Source organism: Emys orbicularis, chromosome 11 (genome assembly GCF_028017835.1).
Source record: "Emys orbicularis isolate rEmyOrb1 chromosome 11, rEmyOrb1.hap1, whole genome shotgun sequence".
In the NCBI taxonomy this organism is placed as follows: domain Eukaryota; kingdom Metazoa; phylum Chordata; order Testudines; family Emydidae; genus Emys; species Emys orbicularis.
In genome coordinates, this window is record NC_088693.1 from 62,867,547 (window position 1) to 62,883,654 (window position 16,108).

Here is a 16,108-nt window from a genome sequence, read left to right on the forward strand (position 1 = left end):
GACATTCTGTTACCTAGTATATAGAATTTAGTAATCCTGTTGATCACATCTAAAACTTGACATTCTCGCACTGAATGTCTTGACTCAATTGCCAGTCTTTATAATACAAAATCATTCTGACTGTAAATGTTAGTTTTACCACTTTGGAGCTTCAGCAGTAGATTTTTCAAGTTCCAGTATTTTGCTTCATGCTCAGATGGTCTTAGTGTTCAAATCCACCCCAACATAGAAAGGAAAGGAGTGACCTGGATAATAGAAATCAAGCACTGAGACTAATTTATCATTTACTTTTTTGTGACCGAATAACAATTTTTAGCTACTCAGAGTTTCCACCCAGTGTTATGGGAAGGGAGAGAAGACATGTTTTGTTGTCTGGAATCTATTTAGTTCCAGAAGCTTAGGGATTTTCGCTAGGATTTTGTTTCAAAACATAACCTTATGTACATAATAGCCCAGGATGGCACCCCCATTCTGATTGTGATCTCTCTGGGCCATCAATCCAATCCTAAAATGGGATACCTTGATCAGTGTAAGGATTGCAGTCTATGTTCACACTGTAACGTTAACCCACAGTCCACAAACAAATTAGTTTGGCTTGAAAGACTACAAATAATGGCACTACATCTGATACAATGTGTAGTGTTTTTTCTGATACCTGCTTTTATAGCCTTCATACATATGTATCCGTTATACAGATCCTCTAAGTGTACCCATATAAATCAGATAAGGAAACACCTGTACTGAGGCAATTTCCTTGCTCTCTAGTATAGCTGCAAGATTGCCTCTTGCATATGGATGTGCGGCATTCAGGTTTAGTAGATTACTGCAGGTCTAATTTAGTGTTCTATGGCTGCAGAGAAGTTTTGAGCTACTGACTTTTTCAGAGAGCAGTAGTTTAAAGAAAGCTGCAACAGGAAACTTAGATGTCAGTTTTTTAAAGGAAATTAAAATTTCAGAGTAACTTTGACTTTGTTAATTTAACCAGTATGTGAGGGACTGAATGATCAGTCTGTGAATCTCTGCACTGCAGAGAGAAAACAAAGTCTGCACAAGAGACTATCCTTATTAGACAGCCTGATATCTTAAACCAGCTGCAAAGTATCCCCCAAATATGAATACAATTCTACTTCACCTTTCTTAGGAGACCTCCTCTGTTGAGCAACCAGTCTTTGCTCCCCTAACTGGTTGTTTAAACCAAGTTTCCCTGTATTACTAATATACCCTTCACTACCCACTTCTCAGCAGTAACTAGTTATTGCCTTATAGAAAATCATACACTCAACATGCAGCCTAAGTGACTGAGATATGTGCAGACTTCCCCGTAAAGGGGGAACCCACCACCAACACCAGGCCACAGAGGTTCAGGACTACCGTAGCCTCTGTGGCTGGTGGATCAGTTCTGTATGCACTGACCCTCACCCAGTGAACTGGTATGTATGAAGCCAATGTGGCACATGGATCAAGATCCTTAAATCCGTTCATCTCACTTTTTCCTGAAGCGGTTATTCTAGGTCTAACTGGATGGGGTCTTCAGAGATTAGAATATACTTGGGGAAAAAAATAAATGTTCTATTTAAATGAAAATGATAGGTCTGCCATCAATTCCAAATCCTGATAAACTCCACACAGTGAGAAACGGGTGCATGTTTGCCTCTTCAAGTGGCGCTTAATCTGCCTTTGCTTCTCTTGGCATCTTCATTTCCTGTCTCTGTCATTTTTCTTATTGTTCACACAGACATTACCCTGCATTCTGTTTGCTTTGCTCTCTCACTTCCTCTCAAGGGGTCTGCTTTCAGAATTAGCTCTTCTCTCTGTTATTCTGAGCTGCCTAGCTCTTTCAGCCAAAGGATATCAGATGCTAACGTTCCGAACCTTCTATCACGTAAGGAGATTCCCCAAAACATTTCTCATGCTATTAAATAACAAAAGAGAAGAGAATCACTGTGTTGTACCCCCTTACATTAGGGAGCTGCAGTATTTGAGAGCAGCGGTATAGGGGCCCCCATTTGAGATCATAAACCAATTGCCATAGGTCTTAATACTGATGTGATAGTAGCTATGTTTTTTAACTGCCAATCAAAATGGAAACTGGTTTGTAGTTTAATGCTGGACTCAAGTGACAGTTGTACAAGGGTTCAATTTATGACTTGCTACAGTCACTGGCTTCAAGGTAAGTTGTCAAAAAATGTAAACTCTCATGTGTCCTTTTCGTTCTCCAGTCCTCAGTTCTATACCCAGCATGATTCTGGCCAAAGATAAAAGGAATGATTGACTAGGACCAGAAATTAAACCCATTAGCGAACAGAATATTGCTGAGCATGACTGCTAGTTCACCAGGCCTACACTACTTGTCAAGAACTTGTTTTGTAGAAGAGGTAGGTGTCTTAGCATACAGTAGGACAGATTCTGCCATCAAAAAATAACCTGACACCTACACTTTACATGGAGTTAAAAACTTTGGTATTTAAGTCACATTGGCCAAGTCTAGTATAGTGATCATTTTAGTGGGCTATCGTGCTGCTACAGTGAGCAAGAGTGCAACTTTCTGAATTATAGTAGCTTCATTATTTTGATCTTTGATATCAGCACGAAGTTAAAAGGTGTGATTGACATTTTATTTTTGTCAGAGGAAAATTTTGTGTGTACTATTAAAAAGAACCACAAAAAACTCAGTGGGGTTAAAAATAAGGTACTTTAAAATATTTTTTTTAAAGTAAATAAATAAAAAGGAAAAATACCAAGCTGCAGTGAAACACAATTGGAATACAGAAGTGAACAGACCACGTAAGATTTGTACTTAATAATGTGTGCGGTATGCTTATTGAAGTCCGTGGGAGTTGGTCACATACTTTCTAGGGCAAAATTTCACCTTCAGAATCTTTATTGCTTGTATAGTTGCAGCGCATGGAGGTGTTTGGGGAGGAGGTTGTTTTGTTTTTGTTTTTATTCTTTTTGTCTGCATACTTATCAAAGGTATTTACTAGTAATATTCTGACTGTATTTCATATCCTGGAACATATATCAAAATTTCAAATAAAAGCAAACAAACTAATTATTCTTTTACTATCCTTTCTGTGTGCATCCAGCTGGAAGCAGTAAATCATATTCATGAATTAAAGGTGACTTCTAAAATAACTTTTTAAAAGGGAGTAGGGGTTGTGCCTTGTTCTGTTTCTGTTAGGTAATGTTTTGGATGGTAGGATGAATCTTTTTCGTGGTGGCTTTTTTAAAGATCCACCTCAAATATTAAGTTTGGTCCTCATTTTTTCTGCTGATAGCCTCTTTGGAGGATCCAGAGAACTGGAATAAGAGCTTTTTCAGCTCTTAGTTGAAGGGACAGGGTATAGAATCTTAAACAGTTAGAAATCGGGTATTTTGAGTTAAATACTGTGATGCACCTCGCTGTCACCTGCCCTTAGCATGAGGAAGCCTCGTCTGTACCTGCCTTGGGTCAGCTCCCTGACTCCTCAGGCAACACAAGCACTCCCCTCTAAGCCCATGCAGACCTTGCTTTCTCTACAAGCTAGTGATAGGCACCCCCGGAGCCCTCCGATCGTGTCTCTGGAGCATCCAGCCCCTGGTCCATTGAACATTCGCAGTATTCACAGATTTGTTGCCTCTAAAGAAATAGTATACCCCAGCTTACCGATTTCACTTCAGATCACCACTCCACTTAACACACAGCACTTATTCTTGTTTTCACTATTGACATGTCTAAGTTTATTTTAAAAAGCAGAGAGATTCACATAATAGCAAGTAGAAATATTGGAAACAAATGGTTACATATAAAATAAAATCATAACAAACATTCTACCACCTACACTTACTTATCTAGATACTTTCTTATCTTACAGAGCAATGTTCACCCAAAGTCCTTCCAGCATTTTTATAGCCAGCATTATACCCCAACAATCCATTGTCTTTACTCATAAACAGGATCCCCTCCTGCTGTTTATCTCTTGAGGATTTTGCAGTCTCTTGATTAACATTTGGCTCAGTGTGCAAATAGATACACAGTGTGAGACACACCTCCTGCTTGAAAGGAATCTACCTGAGACATATCACCTCCTAGTTAGCTGCCTTAAGAACATCATTTTCAGTAGAGACACACAACTCCTTAAATACTATCTGTAATACATTTTGCAGTGATTATGACAACCACGGGGCTGCTGGCTCTCTTTAGAGACCTCACATGTGCCACTCTTTAGTGATTTATGCTAATATCCGACCCAGGGGATGCCTGTAAAACTTCATGCACTCTTTCTGCCAGTTGGCACCAAGAGGTTCCTGGGTCACAAAACTTGCTGTTATTGTTTTTAAAAAAGGAAGAGAGTTGAATAAAAATATCTACCCCTCTCATTTAGGGTCTAATCCAAAACCCACTGAAATCATTGGTCATACTTTAGCTAGGTCTCTAGGGTATTTCTACAGCCTGCATAGACAGACTTGCACTAGTTCTGCTCAAACTAGTGGGCTAAAAATAGTGTGGATATTGCGGCATGGTCGGAGGCTCCGGCTAGCCACCTGAGCTTGGACCTAAGGAGCTGAGTGGGCTTGGATTTTGGCAGCTAATCCAAGCCACTGCCCATGCCAGGACATCCACACTGCTATTTTTAGAGCTCTACCTTGAGCAGAGCCAGCATGTGTGTGTCTGCCTGGCTTAGGAGGCATACTCTCAGCCGCAGATAGGTAAGACCTGGATTTCTAAAATTAAAAAAAAAAAAAAAAAAAAATCAGAAATTTTGTAAAATCACACACATCTTTCTGTTCCCCCCATCACTTGCCTGAATTTCACATGCTCATGGCCTCCCAAAACATTCACATTTTGGACTAGAATATTCCATGCTTCAAGTCTGTATAAATACTTAAAAAAAAAAAAAAAAGTTTTAGGAAAACTCTTTCAGCTATAAGTTCAGCAAAGGTGAGGGGAAACGCCCATTTAAAAATATTCTAAACATTCACTTTTTTGGCAGAATACACAAAAATTTCCATATCAAGTTTCAATGTCAAACTAGTGATTTTGGTCATTCAAAAAGAATAATTTTAGTTTAGCAAAGAGGAGCGTATTTGTGCATTACTAGTTCAGGCCCTGATTCTGCAAATGTCTGGCAATGGGATGACTCATATGAGTTAAATTATGCATGTACGTGCTTGCAGGACCAGAACATAAGTGCACACTTGTATTTGTTCATGGAAAGTGTGCAGCAGGAAATAAACTCTGCAATTAGATCACCACCATGTTCTCTTTTACTTAAAACAATTTAAATTAAAAAAATCCTAGATACTAGTGTAACATTCTGGTTGTACTGTTAAGCGTTCAAATTAGGAAATTCCAGTAGTTAAGAATGCTAGGCAACATTCACTCAGACATCTTATGTGTATATTTTCTCTTTCTCATTCTTCCTGTTAAAGGAAAATTTTATTGTATTGCAGTTAGTGTGTGCCAAAAACTACACAGGCATTTCCTGACTTGTGTGTTCCACAGCTCTGATGTTACATTTTGTACTTACGACGAGTTCAGACACTGGCATCCTTTGCTGTGAGATTTTAATTGAGGATAAAAATAATTGTAGCCCCAATAATTTTTACTGGTAGTTTGTCATTTAGATAGCCAAAATGAAGTAGTGAAATTATTAATTGGAGCTGCATGAAATTTGTTTAGATACTGTAGTACAAAGGTACTATAATGCTAGATTATTTCCTACCTGAACATCCTTGAACCAATCTAATGCCAAAGACTGCCAATAATGTTTTCACACAAGTGACATAGAAGGGGTCAAAATGGAATCCAGGCAGTTTGTTACAGATTCAAAAACTGGATCTATGTATCTATGTAAAGACACAGTGTTTCTTGAAATAGTAATTACATTTATTCTGTTAAATATACTTTGGCTTTCAGATGTCTTAAGTATCAGTTTCTTTAAGGTGACGTACGAAATGGGTAGGGAGGGAGTTACATCTTTTTTTTTTTTTTTTTTCTTATTCTTATTTTTGTTGTATGAAGAAGACCTGAAAGGTTTTCTACTTGATGATTTCCTTAAAAAATATCAGGAATGTATCAAGGGATGTTCCTTTTTTTGTTGGAGACCTTACTGGAAGACTCAGAAATATGTAGGGATAGCTTGTTCACCCCTTTCTTGAAGGGGCAGAATGTTAAATCTTTAACGAGAAATTTTCTCCGAAGTGTGATAGCTGAATAGCAGCTAAGAGTTTTAAACAGTCTGACTGTTTAAACACTTTATAAACAGTTTTAAACACTTCCCATTTCAGTTAATCAGGGTTCAGTTCCTTTGTATGAGATGTCAAGATCATACTAATTCTCCAGTCATCCATACAGTATTCCAGGAGAGACAAGACTTCAATTTCTAATGTAGAAAACAAGAAAACATAAAATCAAATCTTTTCTGGCTGCCGGTAGGGCATCTAAGTCAGATTGAGGAAAAGTCAGATCCCCAGAGTGTGGCAGCAATTGATTTTTGTGACGGTTCAGTGGAAAGTGAGAGCTGTAGGGGAGTGTGGAGATGCAGGGAGAGGCAGAGAGGGAGTGGAATGTGATGTTCAAGAAGGAGAATGACGCACTTAGGAGAATATGTGGGATAGGAATAGACTGAGAGGAACAGGGGAATGTGAGGTACAGGAGGGAGACAGGTGGATACTGAGGGGCACATTTGTTAAGTTTACTGGTCTGTAATTCCCTGGATCAACCCAATATCTTTTTTTTTTCCCCCTTTAGATATAGGTATAACATTTGCTACCCTCCAATTCTCTGTGATGGTAGCTTTTTTTAATGAGAGCTTACGTGTTTTTGCGAGCAGTTCAGACACTCAAGACTTTTCCAGAACTCTTGGGATATATGTGATCTGGGCCTAGTGACTGCTTTTTAAGTGATCTATTTGTTCCAGCAACTCTTCTTTTGTCACCTTAGTCTCTGGTAGTATGTGATCTTTATTACCAGAAAGGAGTGGATCTGGGGGAGGAATAACATCCTCTTTGTTGAAGACTATTGTAAAGAAATCATTTAGCTTCTCAACAATGTCCGTATCTGCCTTACTTGATTCCGTTAATTTCTGGTTTATAGTTGAATTTTGAACCTGAAATGATCATACACGCTTTGTAAGGTTATGACAAAAATGTTATATGTACACTCACCCAAATTCTGTTACAGATGTCTATTCTGTCTCTGTTTTTGCATGTAGACTCTGTGGACAAGAGAACTTAGAGGAACAATACCAATAGAGTTTAATTTAAATAGACCGACCATTACTGTTTCAAAAGTCTCATGCATTTTTGCACCTTAATGAGCAGTGCAGTGGAGTGCAAACTTGCAGTTTGTTTCATTTATGATGTCTTTGATTGCTATGGTAATACAACTAATAAGTAGCAATAGTGCATAGGGCTGTTTTTTTGAAGTTACTTTTTTGGGAAAATTAAATGGAACATGAAAAAGATTTGTGATATAGCAAATAAGTTTTTAAAAATCTAGCAGATTTTATCTCTAGAGAAGTCTGGATTAACACATTGCTAAGGTTTGTCAGACAGCAAGAATGTGTCTTCCTTTCTTTGACACAGCACTGCTTTACTGTACATACCAAAAAAAGACTTGAACACATGCACAGGGTTTCACAAATATTAAGTCAATGGAAAAGCCATGAATAGCATGTATGTAAACTATATACATTTTACAGTGAACTTTTAATGCTGTGGAAAGGTCTGATGACCTAAGGAAGACTAGGAAGTCTTCATGGTCTAAAGAAGACATTATAATATCCAGAATGACACTTCTGTGTGCTATAGATATTTCATTGTGGCTTGCAGACTAAAATCTTTGCTGACTTCCTGAAGTCCTCACCTGAACAGCTTGGGTTGGGAGGTTTAGGACAGCTCTGGATCATGGACTAACTATTGCATGGATTCCTGTGAAGGTTCACACTACAAATATGTTCCTAGTTTAGAAGTTAATTATGTACGTCAGATTGTTACACAGCAATTCTTAATATCTGTTTAATAACTTAAAGAGATTTCCATGCAAAAAACATAATTAAAGGTTAGAGTTAAGGCTGTAAATAAATCTTTAACTTTAAAGATAGATAAACACTGTAGTCCACAAAATTAAGCACTACAAAGGAAGGAAGTTTAAAGTTAAGGTTTTATCTTTAAACAAAATGTAATAACTTTGAACTATAGAACAAAACAACAAACTATAGAATATATAAAAATGATGAGTTAAATTGTCTCAAACAACCATATCTCAACCCCATTATCCTATCTATGCTCAAACTCCATTCATAAGATATTCTTAGGCAAGCAAGCTTTACATTTTCCAACTAAGACAAGATCAACCACCTACTACACATCCCACAATTGAAATACTAATATCTGCATCATCTGCCAACCAAATGGCCATAGTATCTCCAGTCTGCTCTCTCCTGACCAATTAGCAACCCGAAGATCACACCTTTTAGAGGTCAGACACACAAAGACCTATCCAAATCTCATCTTACCTTCCTAATATTGTTCCCTCATACCCACCATTGGATGCAATGCACCAGTCTTAAATTGTTCTGATCTTCATTGGCAGGCTTCCTGTGTATACTAATAGATGAAAACTTTATTCTGTTTATGTACAACGGTGTGGCCCCTGCAAGCTGAATTAGTGATACTTATTACAGCTTCATTCCATCTTAACCAGGGACTTTTCTAAGCGTTTCCAAACTGATGTTGGAAATCCATATGTGGTACTTGATAGCACTAAAACTAAGTTGCTGATTTGAGGGAATATTTTTTTTGTATTGGAATGACCACGTTTTGGTTTATGCACAGTGCCTTGCTCTGTTCCCATGGAACATGATTGAGATAGTTGACACCTGTATCTTTCCATTGGTATTTTTCCTGAAGAAAACAAAAGTGTTTATGCAAAATTGGTCTTCTGTTGCTGCTTTCAGTATTTATGGAGCTTTTTCTTTAATAGTCTGGAAATATTCAGTAGATCCTAAACTGGTCCAGAATTCACACTTATTGTTGATCATCATTCCACAGATACTTGTTTTAATGCTGTTTACTTTCATTGGTCTGATATACAGTATCTCTAATCTAAGCCATCAAGGTTTCATATTTTACCCAGGACTGAAGTGTGATAAACAGAATGAATGTGAAAGACAGTGATCACTTTAAAAGAGAGCAGTGCCTATTCCCAAAGAATATACATTCCAGTAATTTTGAATCACAGTTCTTGTTGAAATGGAAGCTTCTCTACAATAATATTTCAAATGAAATGTTTAGACCCCCACCATTAAGAAGTGACTGGTTTGTACAATATCCAGGTGCTTATTGAAAGGTAGTGTGATTGGAAGACTTCTCTAAACTTTGAGGCAATTCTTTATTACATGCTAAATATTTTATTTTGAGTATTTAAAGGCGATTGTAAAGTGACTTTCACAGATTGGTGCAGATTTAACATCAGTAAACTCTCCCTACATGCTTGCTTTTTGGAGTTATGCAACTTCATTGTATAGAATTTTGTATGTTCTACTGAGACACACTTATTCAATTAACGCTTCAAAATAAGATTGTATTAAGAGCTGTCTAGGATGCGTAATTTAGCCAAGGAAAATTCACGTTGTATATAAAACAGCATAAAGCCTTCTAACTTTTTTATAAAGGTAATTCCAAAAATATTCCAAAAAATCATGGGTTGATTATTGGAAATCATGCCAAATCCCTTATGTTGGTGTTGGTCCATTCTGGAAGTGACTTCCAATATTATCTATGTTTATTTTCTTTGGCAGGTGAATTTTACCCACAATTGTGGGTAACATTTTATCCATAGGAACAGTATTTGTAGGAAACATCCTGCTCAGTCCCTGGCATGGCACATACTCAGTTGCTCCGTGAGGATGGCCCGTGCACAGTGTGATCACAGATAGGATTTGTGGGGGATGGAGCGTGAATAGTTCATATAAAATCTTCAGAGAATTTAGCTGCCAAACTTAAGTTGCTGAGCATGTGCAAACTGCAGGGTTTTTTTTTGAAGGTTTATATAACTTGGCCAAATTTGGGCAGGTTTTCCTGGGGGTGGCAAAAGGCCATACCACTGACAACAGAGAAAGCCTCCTGAGAGCTTTTGAGTCCCTGAAAGTGGTAGAACTTCTCAACAAAATGGTTGTAAGAATATTTTAACATGGGGCAAACAACATATTTTCTTCAAGTCTTGTTATTAGAAATTGCTAAACTATTTTTACTGAAACTTTACAGAAAATTCAGTCTGAGACAGACACCTGGCACAGAAAATTCCTTCCTGAATGGTTAAAAGAAAAATTATAAGCAACTGAAAACTAGGTCTTATAGTACGAAATGTTGGGCTGCAGTAACTATATGCATTGCTTCCAGCTCCACCAATAAGAATGGAATTACATGGATATGTAAGCCATGAAAGAGGCAAACCCATACTCATGACACACATCATTGTGATTGTAGGTAACTAAATGACCATGGAATCTGGTGCAGAGAACCAGCAGAGTGGAGATGCAGCCGTTACAGAGGCAGAAACCCAACAGATGACTGTACAGGCACAACCGCAGATTGCAACATTAGCCCAGGTACAAAGTGATTTGGTTTAATATTTTTACAGCGTTGTTCCCAAACTGCATAAGGTTTAAGAAGGAAACTATTTTCTGAGGAGGATGAGAGAATGTTCCATTTTATGTGAGTCTAGAACAGGGAATATGTGTATTTCTTTTAATTTTGTAATGAGAGTTGTACAATACCACTTGTTGGTTTATCTTCAATATCATATTGGACTGTGTTAGGCCTGAAGTAGTTTTAATGCAGGGATGTGCTTGCTGTCGCTTCCCGCAGCCCCCATTGGCCTGGAGCGGCGAATCCCGGCCAGTGGGAGCCGCGATCGGCCGAACCTGTGGACGCGGCAGGTAAACAAACCGGCCCGGCCCGCCAGGGTGCCAAAGGTCCCTGTTTTAATGTATAATCCATTTATAACGAGACTACAGATATAGACTTTTGAATTACTTCTTTTCACTTGTAGCATTCCTTCCCACCATCCTTTAAAGATACTTCGAAACTTTGAATTACTGTGTTTCTGTACTGACTTGTATAAACAGGGTTTTGCTTATTTTAGTTAGGAACTTTGTTATGACAGTATAGGTATTTCTTAAGAAAACAAACTGATTTGTTTTATATGGTTAAATAATGCAGAGAATGCATAAATTAACAAAAGGGATGGATATAACCAACATTATAAGCAACTTCCAGACTTCCATTTGTTTTATGCTGTTTGCTCATTATCAGAAACTCAAATTCTGCAGAGTTGTCTCCCTTTTACTGGGGCACTGTTAGACCCTTTATTGTCTCAAAAAAAGTTACTTTGTAGAGGCCAGAAATAATGCAAACCTAATTATCGTCTTAATTTCTGGAACCCAGTTCTATCCTGGGTTCCATTGATGTTTGCCAGGAGTAACTCCATCATGTAAATGAGTACAGAATCTGTCCTATGGCATCAGTCCCTTGTGTAACAGTTTCACTTTGTAAATTATTTGCATTCCCCCCCGAAGTATGTAAAATGACGTCTCACTCCCATCTCCTTATTTTGTGAATTTCTGACGTCTTACTTATGGCATGATTATGAAATCATTTACCACTTCCATGTTTACAAAAATACATGACACCTTGTAATAGACAAGTGTTAAACTCTTTTCACTGGGATTATAGTCTTATGTAATTGGCAATATTGAAACACTGAGAATTTAGCAGTATAGTAGGGCTCTATTTAGTACTTGTTACTCAGGCAAAATTCCCAGTAAAGTCCATATGGAAGTTTTGCCTGAGTAAGAAATATAGAACAGGATCCTAGATCATTAAGAATTGGGTAACTGCAAATAAGTGTTTAATGCCTTTCCCAATTGTTATTCACTATACTATTTTACAGATTTTTTGTTACTTTGAGTAAGTTATAATACTGTTGCTGCATTTTTTCACACCATCTTAGCTTTACCCTATCTGTATCTTTATACTGAAGTGTTATTTTATTATAAGACTTTTAACTTGTGTTATGGCTATCCAGAGCATTGGATGTGCACCTATAATCACTTTTACAATCTAAATAAATAATAATATCAATGTAATTCTTTCATGATCTCATTTTCAGAGAAATGTTACTCTCTCTTTATAACACTTCATATACTTATAAAATTTGCGGATGACACCAAGGGAAAGGGTTGCAAGTAATTTAGAGGACAGGATTAGAATTCAAAATGATCTAGACAAATTAGATAATTGGTCTGAAATAAACACAATTAAATTCAATAAAGAGAAGTGCAGAGTTCTTCATTTAGGAAGGAAAAATCAAATGCACAAATACAAAATGGGGAATAACTGGCTAGGTGGTAGCCCTGCTAGAAGAGATCTGGGGATTATAGTGGATCATAAATTGATTGATAATGTGATGCAGTTACATTCTGGGATGTATTAACAGGGGTGTAATATGTAAAACACTGCAGATAATTGTCCTATTCTACTTGGCACTGGTGAGGCCTCAGCTGGAGTACTGTGTCTGGTTCTGGATGCCACACTTTAGGAAAGGTGGGGACGAATTAGAGAGTCCCAGAGAAGAGCAACAAAAATGATAAAACCTGACCTATTGGGTAAGGTTAAAAAAACTGGGCATGTTTAGTCTTGAGAAAAGAAGACTGAGGGGGGTCCTGATAACAGTGTTCAAATATGTTTAAGTCTGTTATAAAGGGGACAGTGATCAATCGTTCTGCCTGTCCACTGAAGGTAGGACAAGAAGTAATCTGCAGCAAAGAAGATTTAGGTTAGATATTAGGGAAAACTTTCTAACTATAAGGATACTTTAACACTGGAATAGGCCTCCAAAGGAGGTTGTGTGAATTCCCATCATTAGAGGTTTATAAGAACAGTTTGGACAAACACTTGTCGGGGATGGTCTACGTTTATTTGGTCCTGCCTCAGTGCAGGGGCTGGACTTGATGATCTCTGGAGGTCCCTTTGAGCCCTATGTTTCTATGATTCTATCATTTTATTGTTGCATTTTTGGAGGGCTGGGGAATGCTCCCCTAATAAAGAGAAAAGTTATACTTGCTATTTTGAATAAGGTAAACTGATTCCATAAGGTATGAGTCAGAAACATCTGCCGAAATGATTATCAGATGTTGGCTTAGCTCAACTGCAGAACAGCCTTCAGTTGATTAGCTTTGCTTTCATTGGCAAGAACTACTTTAGTCAGTTGGATTCATTATTAATAAGGCCACATGATGATGGAACTTAATTTGTCTTAAAAAATTACATTAAAAAGAGGATTTTTCTGCAAGTTTGTACCCTACTGCCTGAGAAGCTTGTCGCCCAGATTGTTTACTACCCTTCCTCCAGCCAACTGACATCATGGCACACGTGCCCCTCAACTGCCAAAGAAGAGTAGCGCCATGTGAAATTGGTCAAGTGCCGCTGTGCAAGAATGCAGTGCATCTTTGCAGCAGCCATCTTCACAATAAAGAGAAAAAAACAGGCACCAAATATGGAGAATAAAGGGGAGACAACTGGGTTGTCCAAGTACAATTTCCCTTGATTTTCTGTCAAACAAGGCTTCCACATAAAGGATTGTTGGGTAAGGAAATTCAGAGATAAGTGTTTCGAAAATCATTCATTCGTCAAGATCTAAATTTGTTCACTTCTGCGTTACAATAAATATTAATGCTGCTATATGACATTATTCGAGGCTCATGGAAGACAGAAGTGTAATCTGTCCTGCATTTTTAGTCAAAAGTTATTAAGTTTCCTGAAAACTCCATTAAACATAGTGACATTGATTAGAATTTTCAAACTTGGGTCTTTGAGGGCTTGTCTACATGACACAGCAATGTACACTAGTTGCGTGTTAACGTAGCACTACACGGAACTTTTTATGCTCTCCAGAAGGCTCTACGTGGATCAGTTAGCGCACAGCACATCTAGTGTGCATTGCTGCACCATGTAGACAAGCTCTAAATTAAGCTTCAAAAACCATATTTAGGCACCCATGTTTGAAAATTGTAGCCATTGTTCTTTGTAGCAATAAATTAACTCTTAGTTGAGTATCTTGCAGTATAGCATTGAAATGACTACCTAGAAGCCATTTGTTTCCATTGAAAGCATGCATTGTTATTCCATTTGAACAGTTGGTCTGTGGGCTTTATTTAAAAGGACATTGCCAGCTACTTGATTTGATTTACTTTGTGGCTATACTTTCTAACAAGTCTGAAAATTTGACTCCCTAACTAATTTTTGACTTTTTACAGTTGGCAAATACTCTCCTGCATTTTCTAGTCTGAAAACAAAAATAGCCCGGCTCCCATAGGTTTCTGCCTGTGAGTCAGCAACATATCATAGAATCATAGAATATTAGGGTTGGAAGAGACCTCAGGAGGTCATCTAGTCCAAACCCCTGCTCAAGACAGGACCAACACCAACTAAATCATTCCAGCCGGGCTTTGTCAAGCCGGGCCTTAAAAACCTCTAAGGATGGAGATTCCACCACCTCCCTAGGTAACCCATTTCAGTGTTTGGAAGGAAATATTCACTGTAGGAATATTCACAGTTCTAGCAATATTTAATTGCTGCAAGGGAAGGGCGCATATTAGGTTTTGATTACATTACCTCAAAATAGAGGTGTTTCCTTCATTTCTTGGCATTGGTTTTATAACAAGATGTTTAGAGCCAGGGGGACATTCTTCAAAAGATTAAGTTACAAATTAGGACAAATGTTGGGCCTAGACAGGGGTGTGTTTTTTTGTTTTGTTTTTTGGTGTCCCTTTTAAACACTTTTGGTTACCAAAGCCCTTCCTAGGAGAGGAGGCATCATCCTTTTACTGCTGAGAATGTTCTTGGTAGTCAAATAATCAGATGCTGCAATAATCTAATATATATTCCCTCTCTCTCTTTTGTAGGTATCTATGCCGACAGCTCATGCAACATCTTCTGCCCCAACGGTGACCTTAGTACAGTTGCCTAATGGGCAGACAGTTCAAGTTCATGGAGTTATTCAGACAGCCCAGCCATCAGTTATTCAGTCTCCACAGGTCCAGACGGTTCAGGTATGTATTAAAGGATTTCAAACTCCTAACTCATGCCTTCTATATAACCTTATCAGTCCACCTTAATCGAACTTACATGTGTTCTGTGTCATGTCAACTTAGAATATGTTGAAAGGAAAGTCTGTACTGTACTTGTTATCCCATTACTTTTGTCTCTTTCTTTATGGTTTATCTGCTTTTCGTTTCTATACATTATTGAGTTTCATTTCCCTCTAGAAGTTGGTAAGCCTATTAGGTTATGCTTTTTGCTGATACTATTTCTATATCTGGCTTTTACCTGCTGCAAAGTTAACATACTAGACCATTTTTATGTCTGTTTAGTGACTTCTAAGATGTCTCATTTCTGTATCTTAAATGAACAACAACAAGAATTTTAGAGATTGCCAAATTACTAATGTGGCTGATGTTCAGGAATCAAAAGTTTTTGCTTCTTGGAAAACATTTGTACTGATTTACATGTGTATTTCTACCTCTGGCAGGCTGCGATAAGTGATTTTAATATTAATGTTTTGAATGTTAATTTTATAAAACCTTAATAATTGCTTGATGCTGTATAAACAAAGAAAGACAATACAGTTCATGATTCACAGGATGAAAAGCCAATCTCAAAATTTATTAGAGACTTGGAGAAAGGCTTCAGTAGTCCAGAAAGCCTTAGTCTTAATCTCTACTGTGGTTCCTTCTCTGAGCAACATTTTAAATTACCTTTTAAATCTAGTGTTGTTGAACATGGAAGCAGGAACTATTTAGGCTGTTACTGACCACATAAGATAAGGATGGTAAATCATTTTTTGGGCATTGGGAACCCACAGAGATGAGAACTAAATTAAATTAAAAGCTAACTATTGAGATTTTTTTAATAGAGGTATTTAAACCAGTATTGATTAAAAAAAAAATTAGGTGACACTCCTGCTTTAAAATTGGATCATTCTGATAATGATCTTGGTTATTTCCTTGCATTGCTTCAGTTCCGTACTTTTGTCAGCCTCTACCTACCTCAGACTATTGCA

At 37.6% G+C, this 16,108-nt stretch overlaps 1 protein-coding gene across 2 annotated transcripts in view; it reads left to right on the forward strand.

Moving 5' to 3' along the window:
• CREB1 (cAMP responsive element binding protein 1) overlaps nt 1–16,108 on the forward strand; it is a 47,609-nt gene that overhangs the window by 10,662 nt on the left and 20,839 nt on the right. Inside the window, exons 2-3 of one of the 2 annotated variants that reach the window (XM_065413857.1) lie at nt 10,474–10,595; nt 14,952–15,098. In XM_065413857.1, coding sequence (XP_065269929.1) covers nt 10,482–10,595; nt 14,952–15,098 — 261 coding nt within the window. In that variant the 5' untranslated portion in view covers nt 10,474–10,481. The remainder of the gene's footprint in view (nt 1–10,473; nt 10,596–14,951; nt 15,099–16,108) is intronic. The other variant, XM_065413858.1, reaches the window with a different exon arrangement.